General features: G+C 46.4%; 1 protein-coding gene across 1 annotated transcript; it reads right to left on the minus strand.

Annotated features, from left to right (window-relative positions):
* Positions 1-75: 75 nt before the first annotated feature.
* On the minus strand, positions 76-18,528 carry Zswim3 (zinc finger SWIM-type containing 3). The gene is made up of 2 exons (XM_048441027.3): positions 18,177-18,528; positions 76-2,462 (listed from the first exon to the last, which is right to left on the minus strand). The coding sequence occupies exons 1-2, from the start codon at positions 18,329-18,331 to the stop codon at positions 533-535; spliced, it is 2,085 nt and encodes a 694-aa protein (XP_048296984.2). The 5' UTR covers positions 18,332-18,528; the 3' UTR covers positions 76-532.
* Between the last annotated feature and the right edge of the window lie 111 nt (positions 18,529-18,639).

The following is an 18,639-nucleotide window of genomic DNA, read 5'->3' on the forward strand; positions in this document are numbered from 1 at the left end:
TCAAGTTTCCTTTAAAATGACGTTTGAGGCCAGCCTGGGTTATATGAGACCCTGTCTCAAAAACCACAAAAGTGAAACAAAAACAAAAACAACTTTATTAACGCGAGTAAAAATACATAACAGTATTTTCTAAAGAGCAGCGACAGTCAAGGGTCACCCTCCTCCCCTCCGTCCCTGAAAACAAAGCTGCTTTCCAGGCTCACTTTGTTTTATTCTCCTGGGCAAGGGCTCATCTCTGTAGGGTCAATGCAATTTGACCTCTGGGGCTGGGGAGGAAGGGGCATGACCTTTCAGTATGGAATAACTTTGGCTTTGAACAATGAATGAGCTGTCTATAGAATGCCAAAGGTAGGGTTGAAAGGGGCAGGCTCAGAGGACTGTCACAGTGGGGTCCCTATCCCCCTACTTTTAAGATCTTCTTAGCCCTTACCTTGGAAGACATTGGTTAAAATACTGACCCACAGTGTGACCCGCCCACTTTGAACTCTCAAACTTCCAAGGTTTTGACACGCAGTGCACTAGTACAAACGCTTCAGTCATGAACCATGGCTTCAGCGAGAGGAAGGCTGTCTCCTTCCTCTAGCTTCCCCCAGAGGAAAGGGAGGCACCCCACATCTTTGAAATCAACTGGCTGCTGACTGGACTCAGGTAGCTGATAGGGGTCGGCCCAGATGTCCACAATCTTGCGCAGGGTGGAACAGCGCTCCTCCAGCTCTGGCCCCTCAGTCTGCATCAGCAGGTTTGCCAGCTCCCTGCTTAGGTCCTGAATCATGTGGTTCTGACCTTGCTTTTCAGGCTGATCTGTGTTTGGGATTATTCCACGATCTTGAAGCTCCCCATTGGGTCCAAGGAGGTGCTGGTACTTCTTCTGCCACCGGCAGCACACCATGGCTTCCCCTACTGGCTGCTGGCTGGTATGCAACAGAGCCAAGATGTGCCGACACGGCAGATGGTAACACCGCTGAAAGGAGCAGCTGCAGCTGCAGCCGTCTTTGCTCACCTGGTGTGAGTCTTCCAGGAGCTTCACGGCGACTGAGGAGCCGACCTCGTCCACCAGGTGAGTAGAGTTCCGCACCACCTCCCACTCGTTGTGGCAGAGCTTGTAGGCCAGCTCAGAGCCACTCTGCTGCAAAATGTCCAGCATGCCACCCTTGCAGGACTGATCCTGGGGCGGTGGTGACTGGGACTGCTCTGAGTCTGGCTTTGTCTCGTCCACAGGGAGCCTGGTGACATCCCCACCACAAATTCGAAAAGACTTCTTGGGCCTTGGTGGTGTGCTTGGGAGCTGAGTTCTTTTTAACTTGGGGGAATTCGTGGGCAAGCTCTTCAGGCCTTTGGTGTTAAAGAAGTCTATGTAATCCACAAAGTGAAGGATGCAGTCCAGTAGGGACCGCTGCTCCCGGAAGAGGCTGGACACTTTGCTGGTGACTATGTCTAGGCTGTCCATGTAGGTGTTACATGCATGCAGGCCCTTCCTCACATGCATGTACCACAGCAGTTCACAGGAGAACCAATGGGCCTGGAGGAACCTGAAGAGTTCCTCATCCAGCAGGGCCTGGGTCATCTGACAGAGCTTTTTCAGGCTTGCATCAGAAGAGACAAATACGGCTTCCCGAAGAGCTTCCTTCATGAGCCTTTTAAAGGATGCATTTGCAGCGCTCTGATGCAACTTCTTCTCTAGGAGCCGGGTCGTGTGATAAATAGAAAGGAGGATGCGGGCCGCGGGGAAGATCTCCTGAAGAATAGCTCGGTGAGGGAATGAAGGATCCACAAAGACCACTTTGACCTTGGGCCAATCAGAGTTGAATTCTGTAAAGATATTGAGCATCTTGGCCACAGAGGGGGCTGTCTCGGCCTTGAGCACAGCAAAATGTACTACTCGACTCTCTCGCTCCTTGTTCTCCACCAAGAAAGCATACAGAACATGGCCCTGGCTATTCTCTACCCGGTGCAACAAGAGATTCTCTGGGAATCGGGTGAACAAGTCACTCATCTTGCTGCTCTGGAAGCTGAGCCGATCCAGGTCTTGGCTGGTGCCCACGCTGAAGGAGGCCATCGAGCCCTCGTCTACCGTAAGAAAGTTTTTCATCACTTTTGCTATCTTGGCCAGGTCAGAAGGACTGATGGCCCCCTGCTCTGGATCTGAGGGCAGCTGTGTCTTATCTAGGCAGAAAGACGGTGGTTCTACTGGGAGCTTCTCTGCTGCATCAAGGTCTTTCTTGATGCTGAGCTGCACCGGCTGGAGTTTATGCAGACACACTGCCTTCTGGAGTTTGCTAGCAGGGGCTCCTCCAGCAGCATAAGAATCAACATGTATGTGCTGGGTATTCAATTCACTGATAAACAGTCTATCTAGGCTCTCGCTGTACTGCAGGAGCAAGTACGCTGGGCACCTGTCCACCTTCCGTGTTCTCTTCCTGTTTGACTGCGTCCGAATACAGACAAATTTCACCTGCACATATCTAGGGAAGGCAGAGGTGACAGTGAGAAAGGTGCTGGCTGCTGCTCTCTTAAAAGACCGCGTAGCCATTCATATTGACCAATATACTCCCTAGACCACAAGGGAGTGTAGAATGTAAGCAAGAAAAATTTGTAGTAACTCTCTAGCCCCAACGTTTCCAGCTCCCTCCCTCAAGACTATATTACAACACCCCTCACTTTCCTCCACACAGTTCTAAGGCCAATTTATTTGTGGTTTTTTTAGCTTGGGGGCTGGCATGGAACTCATGATATAGTCCAGGTTGGCCTTGAACTTGCTGCAACCTTCCAATGAGCTGTGGTTACAGAGGTGAGCTCTTTACTCTGCCTGGCTTAAAGGGCTGATATTTTTCTCCATTCTGTCTGCTACCATTGTGGCTGCCACCAATCCAATCTGAGGTGGGATGTAAGGAAAAGCTGACATAGCAACAGAGTGCCTAGCTAGCTTCTCATTTAAATGACCCCCAGGCCTGTATGTAATCCTAGCAACTGGGAGCCTATGGCAGGAAGGCTGGAAGCTCCAGGGCAGCCTGGGCTATGTGGCAAGGCCTTGTCCTAAAGTCCTTTTTATTCATTTGGGACATTCCACCTCTCCTCCTCGACAGCAACATTCTCAGGCCTACTGCCTGTCCACTGAGCTCTCCAGAGTCTCCAGGAAGAGCATGTGCCATGGCTTTTCTGTAGAAGAGAAAATTTCTGGCTGTTCCTCTAAAGAGGAAGATTCATACCCTGAGTTTATATTTTGGTCTGTGATGGAGACTGAACCATCTAAGAGTCTCATCCCTGCAGCCTTAGCACTCTGGGTGGGAGTGGATGATATTCCAAGGGATGGTTATCAAATTATTTGCTATTTCCATCCAACTCCTAGGTTTGAGGCCCAATCAAATCCTCCCTTCTCTCCTCAGCCTTTACGGATGACCCCGAGCTACAGTAATTAATCTTGAATCTGAATTTACTGCATTCAGCTAAAAGGTCTTACAGAGCTCTAGGTATCAATACCACTGGAGGCGAGAGGGGGCACAATGGAGGTCAAGTGGAGTTGAGTCCTTTGAGTCCTGGCTGTCACTAGGAATCTGTTTAATTGGGCAAGTCACTTCACCTCTGTGGATACAGTCTGCCCATTATAAAATGAGACAACCTCATTAGGGTTATCATAAAGACTAAACCTCTGTGGATACAGTCTGCCCATTATAAAATGAGACAACCTCATTAGGGTTATCATAAAGACTAAATGAACCACAGAGAAAACTTTAGCTCAGAGCCTGCCTTGCTTTTGTTTATGTTAGGGCTAAAGATAGCTGCTTTTATAGTTCCCATGCCAGGGGACACTTAGTGGGGACGTCTCCAAGTGCCAGGGCTAAATCATTCCTCAGTGTCTTCCTAGTTCCTAACACAATGGCGCTCCTCAGCAGAGGATTACCAGCGATATCATAGGCGAATGAATCATGGGTGGGATGTGTCACACCCCTGCCTCCTCAGGGAGTGGCCCAGCTGAAAAACCAAGGGAGGGGGAAAAAAATCTCAGCCTCGAGCACGACAAGGCACAGCCTGGGAGCTCCGCCTATACTTTTCCAAACACTCCTATCCAGCTGGTCCAGTCTGCCCACCCTGTAGGGCAAGTTTAGGAAAACAGGATGTGCCAGTCTTATGACAGCAGGGTGGAGGGGCCTGGGGCTGAGAATGTCAGTGTCTGTGGTGAGCACAGTGCAGGGGTGGCGTCATCTCTAGTTTTGGTCGGGAAGGGCTTGGAGCAGTCCCGAAGAATGGTAAGGCCAGCAAGCGAGCACCACTGATCTTAGCTCTCGACCTTCACCTTGTTTGTGTCTTAGGATAACAAACTGCTAACGGCTTCTGGTGTTCATTCACTAGGGAGTGTCCTCTGGCAACGGCTTGTGCTTGTACCTCTCTTTGAAGGACCATTCTACCCCTCTTCTCATTATTTGGGGTGCATGGAGCCATACTCGTCTTCAAAGCTGCCCACCCATCTGTTAGCTCAGTATCTTAGCCTAACTCTAGCCATCAGATTATATTTACTTGCCATGAACTTAGTGACGGTTTGAGGGAGCCACTGCCAACCACAAAGCTCGTTTTACTATTCCTGGCTCTATTAGCATCTGCAGCAACTAATGAAGGTGGAGTCCTGGGCATTCTTTATTAGTTCTTCCTTCTTATTCAGTTTCCCTCCTTTCCTTGCTTCTATTTTTTGGGGGTGGTGTGGTGGGGGAACATGACCTCACCTCATCACCATCTTCCTGAATTACATACCAAGTACTGGGATTTTAGGTACCACTCTGCCCAGTACCTTCCTCCCTCTCTCCCTCCCTTTTCTGCCATGCTAGGGATCAAACCCAGGGCCATGCACAGCCAGGCAAGTATTCTGCTACCGACTTGACCCCGGCCTGTACTCACCATGTGAACAAGTCTTTGCCATGTGTTCCTGCTACCACTACGCACACTGCAGATCATGTGCCTGGCAGCCTAGTGTCTCACTTCACACTCGCCAGAGTTCTACTGTCATCTCCACATTACAGAGGAAAACAGGCGTATGGACGAGAATCTAGGACTTACTCTTCCAGCTAACACTGGCACATCTGAGGACTGAGTCAGGTTTGCATGTCTATTGTCTATTTAACCATTATTTTGCCCATTTTCTTAGGTTCAACAATCCCCGTATAGATAAATCTCTAAACAGGGTAAGATGGCCCAACAAGTAAAGGTGTCCAGAGACCTGAGTTTGATCCCACCAAAAGGTGGAGAGAACCAACTTCGCAAAGCTATCCTCTGATCTATACACATGCATGCCCTAACCCTCCACACCAATCTGTGAGTACACCAATACCTAAAGTCTAATTCAGTGAAGCTGGGTATGGAAGCTCATGACTGTGAACCCAGGACTTGGGAAACACTAGCCTGGGCTATATAGGGAATTCTGGGCTAGTCTGGACTAGAAAGCAATACCTAGTTTTCAAAAAACAAAACAGCGGTCTTGGGCTGTAGCTCAGTGGTAGAACCCTTACCCCAGTTGTGTGAAACCCCAGGTTTCCCCAGTAGTCCCGAACAAGAAACAAAAATGATTTGTGCTTGTCCTGAATATACACATTTCCCTTGTCACTAATCACCAAATACACTCTAGTGACTACTAACACAGTATTTAGTATTATAAGTAATCTAGAAATCAAAGTATGAAGGGTGTAAGGCGTGTGTACATAATATGCCATGTTATATAAGAGGCTTGAGTATCCACTGATTTTGATGTGTGTGGGGCATCCTGGAAACCATCCCCTGACACTGAGGGACAACCACAGATGTATCTAACCCCAAAGTGTTGCTTGTCAACTCTATATCCCCTTGTCCTCCTGACAAAGAGCCAGTTTTATCCAGAATGCTGCTCCTCCCCAACACAACTACGTGCTTAGAATAGCTGTTGCTACCCTAAGCCAATTAAGGTAATCTTGTGAGAACTGGGCATGAACACGTGTCCAATTATGGAGAAGAGCCACGATAGGACATCAAGGAAGCGTTTTCTTCTGGATGTAACTGCATTTGTGTCAAGTGGGGAGCTGTCCTGCATATGACAGGCGTGAGGATGCAGAACGGAAAGATGCAAGAAGGCCGGCCACTCTGAGCTACACGTTAGAAACTCATAAACCACCTCAGTTAGAGCTGTTAGGTAATTGAGGACAAAAGGATCCTGTAAGCTGGATTAGAAGCACATGACTCATTTTCCAACACTCAGGAGACTGAGGCAGGAGGATTGTCAAGGCCAGTTTGGGCTATGTAGTACATAAAACAAAGAAATAATCCAAGCCCCCTCCCTCAATACACACACAATACAAAATCAAAAAAGAAAAACAAAAAAAAAAAACCTACAGCAGACATTTCATGGAAATTAATAGAAAAAAAACATCCGAACAGAAGTTTACTTTAAAAACTGAGACTACAGCCAGGTATGGTGGTGCACACCTTGAATCCCAGCGCTCAGGAGGCAGAAGCAGGTGGATCTCTGAGTCTGAGGCCAGCCTGGTCTACAAAGCAAGTTCCAGGATAGCCATACATAGGAATCCTGCTTTGAAAAACAAACTGAGACTATGGGGTTGGGACTGGAGAGGTGGCTTGGTGGTTAGAACAATTGCTGCTCTTGCAGAGAATCTAGGCTCAGTTCCCAGCACCCACATAGTGGCTCACAATTACTAACCCCAGTTCCAGGGGCTCAGATGCCCTCTTCTTACCTCCTTGGGCACCAGGCACAGGCATGGTGCACAGACATAGATGCAGAAAAATCACTCAAATAGATAGATAGATAGATAGATAGATAGATAGACAGACAGACAGACAAATATTTTGAAAAATTGGGAGACTGCAAGAGATAGGGAGATGGCTTGGGTCAGTAAAGTGCTTGCTATACAAAGTGAGGGCATAAGTTTGATCCCTAGCACTCATACAAAAAACCGCTGTGTGTAGTTGTGTGTGGCTGTAATTCCAAGGCTGGGGAATTGGAGGCAGGAGGATTCCTGGGCACTTGCTGGTCAGCCAGTCTAGCCAAATCACTGAACTTGAGGTTCAGTAAGAGACACTGTCTCAAAACAAAATAAAATGGAGATGCTCAACCTGTAACCGCTACTCTTAGCATCACATGAGTGCAGTGTACCTGTGTGTGCACATAAACAAGCACACGAACACACAAGTGCACAAACACACATAAGAAGTACATACACACACAAGTACACACACATAAACAAGTATACACACACAAATTAAGATTACAAGGCACAGTGGTGTATGCCTGTAACTTAAACACTCTGGAACATGAAGCAGGAGAACTGGAATTGGAGGTCTGTGGGCAAGATCCTGTCTCTCTCAGATAGACAGACAGAGTTAGGAAGATCCTTGGAAACAAGGCCAAGCAAGTGGACGCAGTTAGCCAGGGCTAACTGCAATGAGAATAGACTTCAAAGAAGCAGAGCAGGGCAAGACACAGTGTATAGGTTGGTTTTTGTCAACTTGACACAAACCTAGAAACATCTGGGAGGAGGGAATTTTCTGATTTTTGTTTGTTTTTGGAGACAGAGTGTCTCTGTGTAGCCCTGAAGATCCTGGAACTTGATATAGAGACACAGTTGGCTTCAAACTCACAGAGCTCCACCTGCCTCTGCCTCTGGAATGCTAGGATTAAAGGAGTGAGATACCATACTGGGCAAAGAAGAGAGGATCTTAATTGAGAAAATACCTGCCCGAGATTAGCCTGTAGGCAAGCCTGGGGCGCGCGCACACACACACACACACACACACACACACACACACACACACACACACATTGATTTATTGATATGAGTATTCTACTGCACGTATGCCTAATTGCCAGAAGAGGGCATTAGATCCCATTACAGATGGCTGTGAGTTACTGTGTGTTTTCTGGGAATTGAACTCGGGACCTCTGGAAGAGCAGAGGTGCTGTTAACCTCTGAGCCATCTCTCCAGCCCTACCTGGGGTACATTTTCTCATCTACTGTGAACAGTGTCACCCCTGGCAGGTGATCCTGCATGGTATATATAAGAAAGCAGGCTGAGCAAGCCACGACGAGCAAGCCACTAAGCAGCATTCTTCCATGGCCTCTGTATCAGCTCTAGCATCCATGTTCCTGCCTTGAGTTCCTGTCCTGATTTCCTTCAATGATAAACTGTGATGTAGAACTGTAAGCTGAAATAAACAGCCCTCCTGTCCCCCACAAGTTGTTTTTGGTCATGGTGTCTTATCATAGCAATAGAAACCCAACTAGCGGTTAATAGTGCATGATGCTTAGTTATAAGGACTGGAGTTAAGATCCCAGTACCCATGTACTGCAAACTCCAGTTCAGAGGGGTCCAAGGTAGCCTTCTGGCTCTGGCACATGCACAGGGGCGGGGAACCCAAACAACAACATATGCTACACACATACATATTGTAAAACACCAACCCAAACAAACACAAAAATCAAAACCAACTTTGTTTTCTTGTTTCTGGTACAACTTCCCCTAAAGTCTATGTTTCTCAATATTTTTTTTTTACAAAAATATTTCTGGCCTTTATCAAGCTTTGTAGGGTATAATTCCTGCTATACAAAACCTCTGTTCTTCAAGGTCCTAGTGCCCTGTCTTCCTGTAGACTCCAGTCTCCACTTGGTCACTTCATGAGGCTGGTGGCTCTCCACCATTACTTTAACATTTATTCATCAGCTAGACACTGCCAATGATGTCAAGGAAACTGCAGGACTGAGCAGGAAAGAAAAGTTAAGTAGAGATGAATTTTATAAATGACTAGTTTACTGGCAAGATTTTTGTTTTGCTTTTTTGAGACAGGGTCTCACTGTGTAGCCCTGGCTGTCCTGGAACTTACTATGTAGACCAGACTGGTCCCAAACTCACAGAGATCCACCTGTCTCTGCCTCTCAAAATGCTGCGAGGTATCAAAGGTATGCCTCACCATACCTGGCTTACTGGCAAGACTTTTGTGTCTGTGACTTTTGCTTGTGACACGGCCTTGTCACTCTGATAACGACGGTCTAGTTCAAAGGCGTGTGTTAAGGACTAAGTGAGGTAGTGTCTGTGAAGTTTCTAGCAAAGAACCTGCAATAAATAATGCTGAACCAAGCGTCTGGAAATGGCAGTTACTGACCAGAGCAGCAATGAAGAAGGCAGAGTTTATCAGGGACTCTGAAGAATGTGTACATTCAACCTGAGGGGCTGGGAGGGCTTAATCTGTAAAGTTCATTAAAAACAATCACAGACTTAATCACTTGATAGGGTGTTAAAAAAAAATAAAAGCTGGGCGGTGGTAGCACACACCTTTAATCCCAACACTTGGAAGGCAGAGGCAGGCAGATCTCTGAGTTTGAGGCCAGCCTGATCTACAGAGCGAATTCCAGGACAGCCAGGGATACACGGAGAAACCCTGTCTCAAAAAATCAGAACAAACAAACAAAAAGAAAGAAATAAAAATAAAAACCAAAGTTTTGATATATCTGTGATAATGTGAAATATGTATTTAGTCTTTATCCTGCTTCCTGAACGTGCCCTGAACTGCTTTGACTTTTCAAAATGAGAAGTGTCTTTACTAAGCCAACGAGCTGCCCAAAGGATGGAGACTACTCACTGGAAACATCGGGGCAGAAATTGTTGCAGGCCAAGGTGTCCTCGAACTCACTGGCAACAAAACCCAGCTCTCCTGCAGGGCATGGCGGCCGTGCTTGTAATCCCAGCCCTCAAGAGGCAGAGTGAAGAGGCCCCCTCGATTCAAATTCAGCTTATTTTACACATGAAGCTCCAGACTAGCCACACAGTGAGTGAGACCCTATCTCAGAAGCAAAACCAAACAAAACTCAACAAAGACAAAACAGCCTTATATACTGTAAAAAGAATGTTAATAAATAATAACCAGTTAAGGAAAAGTTCGAAGTATTTCCTCCATTATAAACTGCTTCTATGGCCTGCAAGAAGATTTTTCACAAAGTTGGGTTTGAAGAAGTCTTTATCTTTTGAGATAGGAATTTTACTGTGGAGCCCTAGGCTGGCCTTGAGATCCCTAGAGCCACCACACCTGGCTGAAGCTCCATTCTTAAATTCTTGGCCACAATAAACCCTTTAAGAATTCTTTAATTAGAGAGCCAGTGAGTTCAGGGTGTAAGACACTGACCGAGTTTGACCCCTGAAACCCACATGGTGGAAGGAGAGAAACATACCCTGAAAGTTGTCCTATGATCTCCGCATAAACAGAATTAAATTTTTTAAAAAATAATTTGCCATTTTCATACATATGTATCATGTTTATTTATTTGTTTGTTTGTTTGAGACAGGGTTTCTCTGTGAAACAGTCCTGGCTATCTATCCTGAAACTTGCTCTGTAAACCAGGCTGGCCTCGAACTCACAGATATCTGCCTGCCTCTGCTTGGAATTAAAGGTGTGTGCAACTACCACCTAGCTTGATTTTACTTATGTATGCACTTACTAGTGCTTTTGAGGCTGTGTCTCACACTGTAGCCCAGGCTAGCCTAGAACTTGCAGTAATTTCCTGTGCTAGCCTCCTAAGTGCTGGCCGTGGGTGTACACACTGCCCCTGGTTTAGGTGGGACTGGAGACTGAACACAGAGCTTTGTGCAGGCTAGGCAAGCATTCTATCAGTTGAGCTACATTCCCAGGCTGCCCTCTGCCCTTTCTTAAGGGTCTCACCCTCATTGCTTTCTTCTGCAGTGCTGAGGACTTAACCCAGCCCCTTATGATGTCAGGCAAGTGTTCTAAAACTTACAGTTCATAAACGATAGCAACCCTTTTCCTTTTTTTCTGTGGTGCTGGTACTAAACCCAGGGCCTTGCACATGGAAGCATTTTCTTATTTCTCAATAAACCCTCTGCTGGTTTCTTCTTCTTCTTTTTCCTCCTCCTCCTCTTCTTCTTCAGATTTATTTATTTATTTATGCAGTATCCTGCCTGTAGGCCAGAAGAGGGCACCAAATCTCTTTATAGGTGGTTGTGAGCCACCATGTGGTTGCAGGAATTGAACTCAGGACCTCTGGAACTGCTGAACCATCTCTCCAGCCCCCTGCTGGTTTCTTCTTCCCAGGGTTGGGATCGAACCCAAGACCGTGCACTGTCAGGTAGGCACTTTACCTCTCAGCTATATTACCTAGTCCACCTCCTCACTTCTTTTTGTAAGATTTACACCTGAGACTAGGAAGATGGCTTTGCAGTTAAGAGCACTGGCTGCTCTTCCAGAGGACGCAGGTTCGGTTCTTAGGGCCCACCTGGCAGCTCACAGCTGTAACTAGTTGCAGGGATCTAACACTCTCTTCAGTCTCAGTGGGCACAGCCTGCATGTGCTGCACAGAAACACACCTAGGCGAACACTCATACATACAAAATAAAATAAAATAAAATAATAATGGGGGGGTTGTTGAGAGAGGGTTTCTCTGTGTAGCCTTGGTTGTCCTGAAACTCGCTCTATAGACCAGACTGCCACAAACTCACAGAGACCCCCATGCCTCCGTCTCCTGGGTGCTGGGATTAACAGTGTATACCACTATCACCTGGACTCAAAAAAATATTTATTTTTATCTTTAGTTATATGACTGTCTCTGTCTATTGTATGTACATGCACCTAAGTGCAGTGTCCCCAGAGTCCCTCAGATTCCCCTGGAGCTGGAGATACAAGCAGTCGTGAGCAGCCTGACAGGGTTCCTGCAAAGGCAGCAATGAACCACCTCTCAAGCCCCACCTCCTCATTTTATTCTTTTTTTTTATTAAAAGATTTATTTATTTATTACATATATAGTGTCTTGTCTGCATGTATGCCTGAAGGCCAGAAGAGGGCACTAGAGTTCATTACAGATAGTTGTGAGCCATCTTGTGATTACTGGGAATTGAACTCAGGATCTCTGGAAGAGCAGCCAGTGCTCTTAACAGCTGAGCCATCTCTCCAGTTCAACCCCCTCATTTTATAAGGGATAAAACTTTGCGGTGGAGGTTAAAACTCTTGTCCAAGGTCAAGAGCAAAGCCTAGCTTAGCTGACTCCAGAGCTCTCAGCCTTTAACCTGTATGGTCAACTTTTCCTGATCTTGAGTTGCTAACTTTCTGTATGTACACCTGCCATTGTCATCCATAAAACATCTACACTACTATTTTAAAATACAAATTTTAAATTATTTATTTTATGTGTACGAGTGTTTTGTTTCCATGTATGTCTGCACCATGGGCATGTCTGGTGCCTATGAAGGCGAGAAAAGAGCATCAGATGCCCTAGAACTAGAGTTATAGACAGTTGATAGCCACCACATGGGTGCTAGAAATTGAACGCAGGTCCTCTTAAAGAGCAGCAAGTGCTCTTAGCCACTGAGCCATTTTCTAGCCCCCAAACAATATTTTTTAAACTTTATTTAATTTTCTGTATGAGTGCTCTGCATGTGCATCTGCAGGCCAGATGAGGGCGCCAGATCTCATTACAGATGGCTGTGAGCCACCATGTGGGTGCTGGGAATTGAACTCAGGACCTCTGGAAGAACAGCCAGTGATCTTAACCGCTGAGCCATCTCTCCAGCCCCCAAACAATTTTCTTTAAATCAGCTTGCTGTTTTTACTCTGTTTAGTAAGAAGTTCATGTGACTACATTTGTATAAGTATTTATTATTAAAATCATCTCCCTACTAAGTGTATATACTTGACTGTGGAAACACATGTTAAATTATTTCCTAAAAACATTTTCTACTACCCGCCCTCCAATTCCTCCAACACAGACAGTGAGCTCTACTTGGAGCCGATTTGTACATTCAATAGTGCCTGGTGTGGTGGCACAGGCCTTTAATCCCAACACTTGGGAGGCAGAGGCAGTCGGAGCTCTATGAGTTCAACGTCTACATAGCAAGTTCCAGGGCTACACAAAGAGACCCAGCCTCAAAAACAAAGAGCATTCAACATCTAGTGGAGCCAGGCATGGTGTGGGAAGAGGCAGGAGGAACATGCTTTCAAACAAACAAGCAAACAGACAGACAAACTATTCTAGCCAGACAGTGGACTCACAGTGCTTGGAGACAGGTAAAGTGGGAAGGCTGCCCCTTCTGAATGGAGATGGAGGAGGAGTGGATAGGCAGGTGGTAGATGGGAAACAGGAGAGGAAAGGAGGAGTGGAGGGAAACAGGAGGGGATGGGAGGAGTGGGAAAAAAAAGTACCACTACATGTTCAAGGTCAGGCTGGCTTAAGGGTGAGATCCTGCCTCAAAAAAAAAAAAAAAAAAAAAAAATCAAACAAAAACTTAACCAGCAGCCCATCTGTCTCGGCTGAGTCTGAAGGTCAGTGGAGCTCATGAATCCTACATTCCTCTAAAGCTGTCTTCAGGGGCACAGCCTACAGTGTGCTCATCTCTTCTGAGATGAAGGTCAGTGGAGCTCATGAATTCAGCATTCGTCTAAGGCTGTCTTCAGCGGCACAGCCTACGGCATGCTCATCTTTGTGCCCTACATTATTGCCTGGCTGAAGCTAAATACAAGTTTGTTGATGGAGTGAGTGATGTGACATTAGAAGGTCTCTCCAGACAACAGTTAAGACACAAGGTGGCCAAAGCGAGGTCCGACTTAACGCTCACACTTTCTTAACTGTGTACAACTCTTCCCCTTCTCCCTGCTCTGACTTGCTCCCACCTTTTCTTCTTCTGGGTCATCATTACTGCAGTCCTCACACCTGCCCTCTCTTTTGACATCTTCTCAACCATGTCCAATTCAGGCAGTCAGGTCCTCAAAGAGCAGAGCAGACTGGGAGGTAGGGACAGGAGGGCTTGTACACGTGTGTGCATGTACATGAATGTGCAGCAGACTGGGAGGTAGGGACAGGAGGGCGTGTACACATGTGTGCATGTACATGAACGTGCAGCAGACTGGAGGTAAAGACAGGAGGGTGTGTACACATGTGTGCATGCACATGAACATGCATGTGTTTGGAGGCTGGAGGTCAACACTGGCTTTCTTCCTTTAATGTTCCCTACCTTACCCTGACTGATCTGCAACCACTTAATATGTAAACCAGGCTGTCTCAAACTTCCAGAGATTTGCCTGCCTCTGCCTCGGGAGTGCTGAGATTAGGTATGGGCTATGATGCCCCACCTTTCTGAGAAAGGGTCTCTCACTGATTCAGGAGGTTAGCTAGCCAGAGAGCTTGCTGTTACAGAAACACACAGCAGATGCCCAGCCCAGACCTGGGCATCTGAACTCAGTTCCCTAAGTTTGTGTGGCAGACATTTTATTGACTGCACTACTTCCCTAGACCTGATTTATGTTGTTTTAAATCGCAAAACTTGGAGTTGGAGAAATGGCTCAGCAGTTAAGAATACTTGCTGCTGGGGGTTGGAGAGATGGCTCAGTGATTAAGAGCATTGCCTGCTCTTCCAAAGGTCCTGAGTTCAATTCCCAGCAACCACATGGTGGCTCACAGCCATCTATAATGGGGTCTGGTGCCCCCCATAAAGATAACAATTTAAATAATTCTATCCAGTTGTGTAAGTGCTCACATACTGGATCAGATAATTATTTTAAAAAAAAAAAAGAACACTTGCTGCTCTTCCAGAGGACGTGACCGCAGCTCCCTGTACACACTGGGTAGTTCTCGATTGATTGTAACTACAACTCAGAGGATCCAGTGTCCTCTTCTGGTCTCTACACAGACACACAAATACAAATAAGATGAATCTTAAATTAAGATTAAGAGCCGAGCTAGGTGATAGTGGCTCACGCCTTTAACCCTAGCACTCAGAGGCAGAAGTAGGTGGCTCTCTGTGAGTTGGAGGACAGGCTGGTCTACAGAGTAAGTTCCAGAACAGTCAGGGATATACAGAAAAACCCTGTCGAAAAATGGAAACCAAACCAAACCAAAATTTAAGATTAAAATAAATCCTGCTGAGCAGTAGTGGCACACACCTTTAATCTCAGAACTCAGGAGGCCATCCTGGTCTACAGAGTTCAAGGGCAGCCAGGGCTACACAGACAAACCCTGTCTTGAACTCCCCCTACCAAAAAAGAGAGAGAGAGAGAGAGAGAGAGAGAGAGAGAGAGAGAGATATTAAAATAAACCCTTAATGTTGTTTTTCAAACTAAGTCTACTGTTCTATCTTATCAATAAAGACTCGGGAGCCAGATGTTGGGGTGAAAACCTGCTAGCTCAGAGGCAGAGAAAGCATCCAGCTGCTTCCATTGTTGTCCCAGAAAGCAAGCTTTCTCCTACGCCATCTGAAAGAAAACACCGTCTACTTCCTGTGTGTCTCTCAATCCTCCTGATTCCCTCTTACTCTCTATGGTTTTTCCTGTCAGTTGGTTGCTTGCTTTGCCTCTTGACCTATGGTTGATTTTATCTAATCCTGTTTACAATATACAAGCAGAAAGCTCTTGGATAAAGGTGTGTTAGGGCTGAGCCATACCACAACTAAAAACAGGTTTTTCCAGTAAATAACTGGAAAAATCCTGGGGTTCACAGTGTGATCAAATATCCTGCAACACCCTGAACTCATAAATTTTTTTAGAGTAGCAAATAGAAAACTGAATTGCTGCAGCACTCATTTCCCTAAATCACACTTGACACTTGATAAGTTGATTTTGGTGGGGGGGGGGGTTGAGATAGGGTTTTTCTCTGTGTAGCTGTCCTGGTAGTTGCTCTGTAGACAAGGCTGGCCTCGAAATCACAGAGATCCACCTACCTCTGTCTGGGATTAAAGTGCTGGATTAAAGGTGTGCGCCACCATCGCCTGGCTTCATAAATCATTTACTCAACCATACTGGATAGTACTGCATCCTGCCTTTCTGGATGCTGGGATGATCTGCCTGCAGGGGACTTTAACAAGGAACCACCACACAACATGGAATTCAGACACCTTAGCTGTAGAAAGCTCTTGCTGACAGATTGCAACTGACCTCACCTTCTGCCAAGCCGGCAGCCCAGTTTCTCCAACATGCCTTCTCTGCAAACCTATGTCTTTACTCTCATTGGAACTTCTCATCAAACTCCTCCCTGCTACTCAGTCATTAACCTCCAATCTCCTAGTCTTGGCCTCTATTAATTCACACACTCATTTTAGCGAGAAGCCTTGCCTGTTTTGCCAGCATTTGTTTCTTCTTTCCTTGTAACTCTGTCTCTTTCTGGGAAAAGCGGAGACAAGGGTCTCTCTATGCAGTGCTGGCTGTCCTGGAACTCAAGAGATCCATCTGCTTCTACCTCCTCGGTGCTGGGATTAAGGCGTGTGCCATCATGCCTGATTTTTCTCCGCATAGCTCTTTTATTTTTATTTATTTTGATTTTTAGAGAAAGGTTTCACCCTGTAGTCCAGGCTGGTTTGGAGTTCTCTATGTATTGTAGGCTGGTTCATACAATCCTGCCTCATCCTCTTGAGCGCTGGGATTATAGGCAAGAGCTACCACACCTACCTTCTGAATATCTTTTGAGGGCATTTACCACATAGAGTCATGGTTTCCAGATCCCACAATATGCAGCTGCTCAAGTACCCTATATAACATAGGATATAGGGTTTGCATATAACCTCCCATATACTTTAAGTCATCTCCAGATTATAATATCTAACGTGACGGAAATCCTATGTAGTTTTATTGCATTGGGAATACTGACAAGAGGAAAAGTCCCAGTCAGAAATGGTGGTCCATGTTCATAATCCCAGCGCTTTGGAGTCTGAGACTGGAGAATTGCCATGAGTTTGAGGCTACTCAAGCTACATAGAGAGGGCTTGTGTCCAAAACTGAAACAAAACAAAAAAAAGCATGTTTGTTTGGTAGGCTTTTCTTTTTATTTATTTATTTTTTGAGATAGGGTCTTACTATGTAGTCCTTGGCACCCTGGAGCTCACCACTTAAGACCAGCCTGGCCTTGTACTCACAGACAGAGGCATTGCTTGCCTCTGCCTCCCAAACGCTGGGACCTAAAGGCACTCACAACCACACCACATTTATTTATTTAATGTGTATGTGTGTGTGTGCCTGAGTGTACATATGTGCACCATGTGCTTTCGGGAGCCCTTGAAGGTCAGAAGAGGGTAAGCAGGCCCTAGAACTGGAGTTAAAGGCACTAGTAATCTGTCCTATGGGTGCCAGGGACCAAACCTGAGTCCCCTGCAAAAGCAGTCAGTCTTCTTAACCACGGAGCGGTCATTCTAGTCCCATTTGTTTACTTTAGCATTTTGACCCATACTAGTTGTCAAGTCCAAGTCCATCTTGTCTTTAGCTCCTTAGTGGCACCTATTCATCTTTGTGTATAGCCAGGAATGGCCCTGGACTTCAGGTTCCTTAGACTGGGTTGCACTGTCCAAATAGCTCAATCCTGCTCTCAAACTTGAGTGTTCTTTGACTCTTAGTTGGCCTCTATGTTGTAATTAATGCTTGAATTGACTTTCAAATTGACTGGATTTCACAGCAAATTCTGGCACCTACAGCCTTCATTTCCACAAAGGAGTCATTAGCTGAGCTGATTAGTTAGGGCCTGCTTCTCATTTCACCCTGAATTTTTAAAGGACGGATTTGCCTCAAACTCATGATCCTCCTGCCTGCACTGGGGTTACATACACGCACGTTACCATTCTTTTTCTCGAAGTAAAACTAAAAGCTACATTTATAGGAGGTGTTTCACTTGAGTCCTAACGGCATTTAAGTTTTCAACAGCTTTTCACCAATAAAACCAAATGAGTTCTGACACACATCCCTGCAGAGTAAAGCAGGCATAAAAGGGAGAGGCGGCCATGGGTCAGAAAGGTGTTTGGAAACGGTTGCATCAGGAGCTCAAGAGTCATTTACAAAATGAATCAACGAAAGAACGAACCAACCAACGGATGAGCACATTACTGCTTTGTAAAGGGGAGACTAATGGAGGACATTATCAAGGCGTTTGGGAGCCATTCCTCAACAAGCGTTGAGCTTGAGATAGATGCTCTCAATAAACAAACGGACAAATAAAACAAACAAACAAAAAAAACCCGACAAAGAGCAAGTTACTGCCAATTCCAAAAACCCTTATGAATGAAGGAGCGGGAGCAAGCGCACCTGGGGGCACAGGGCCACGCCGGTGAGGTTTCCCTCGCTTTTCAGCAGGCGTGCTGCAGATGCCTTGCCGAGTGGCCCCAGGCAGCGTGGCCCCGTGCACGACCTCCTCCTCCAGGAAGCCCTCTTCCCCACCCTCCTGCCCCACCCTTACAGGATATCCTCGCGGAAGGAGGTGCCGTGGTTGAGGTTGTGGAAGCGGACGGAGACGCAGTCCCTCACAATGAAGGAGCATCTGGTCTCCTTTTTGTAGGCGCTGAAACACTCCTTGAAGTCCTCGTAGGTCTTGAAGCAGCTGCCTAGCTCCATGGCCGGGGACTGGCCCGCACCAAAACCCCAGAATCACGCCAGCGGTCAGAGGTCACCGGGAGCGGGCCGGCATGGGTCCAGGTGGGGACTCGACTGGGTGGCCTATGGGGAGCTCGGGAGGAGCAGGAGAAGAGACCGGTTACAGCAACCTGAGGGCGACTTTGCTGTGTGTCAGAAGGGAAATGACACTCATCCCTTATTATTCAGTCCCAAGGCTCCGCCCCCTCACGGATTTACCCAATCACACGCGGATTTCCCAAACTGGCACACATACTCTCCAATCATAAGATAGAAATAGCTCCGCCCAC

This window comes from Myodes glareolus, chromosome 10, assembly GCF_982192425.1.
Source record: "Myodes glareolus chromosome 10, mMyoGla1.1, whole genome shotgun sequence".
NCBI classification, from domain to species: Eukaryota; Metazoa; Chordata; class Mammalia; order Rodentia; family Cricetidae; genus Myodes; species Myodes glareolus.

Bases quoted from the DNA above. Each gene is read 5' to 3' on its own strand.
- Zswim3 (XM_048441027.3), bottom strand. From the start codon at position 18,331: ATGGAGCTAGGCAGCTGCTTCAAGACCTACGAGGACTTCAAGGAGTGT. The intron at 2,463-18,176 runs GTAAGGGTGGGG...TGCCTTCCCTAG, and splicing joins TCCTTCCGCGAGGATATCCT to ATATGTGCAGGTGAAATTTG.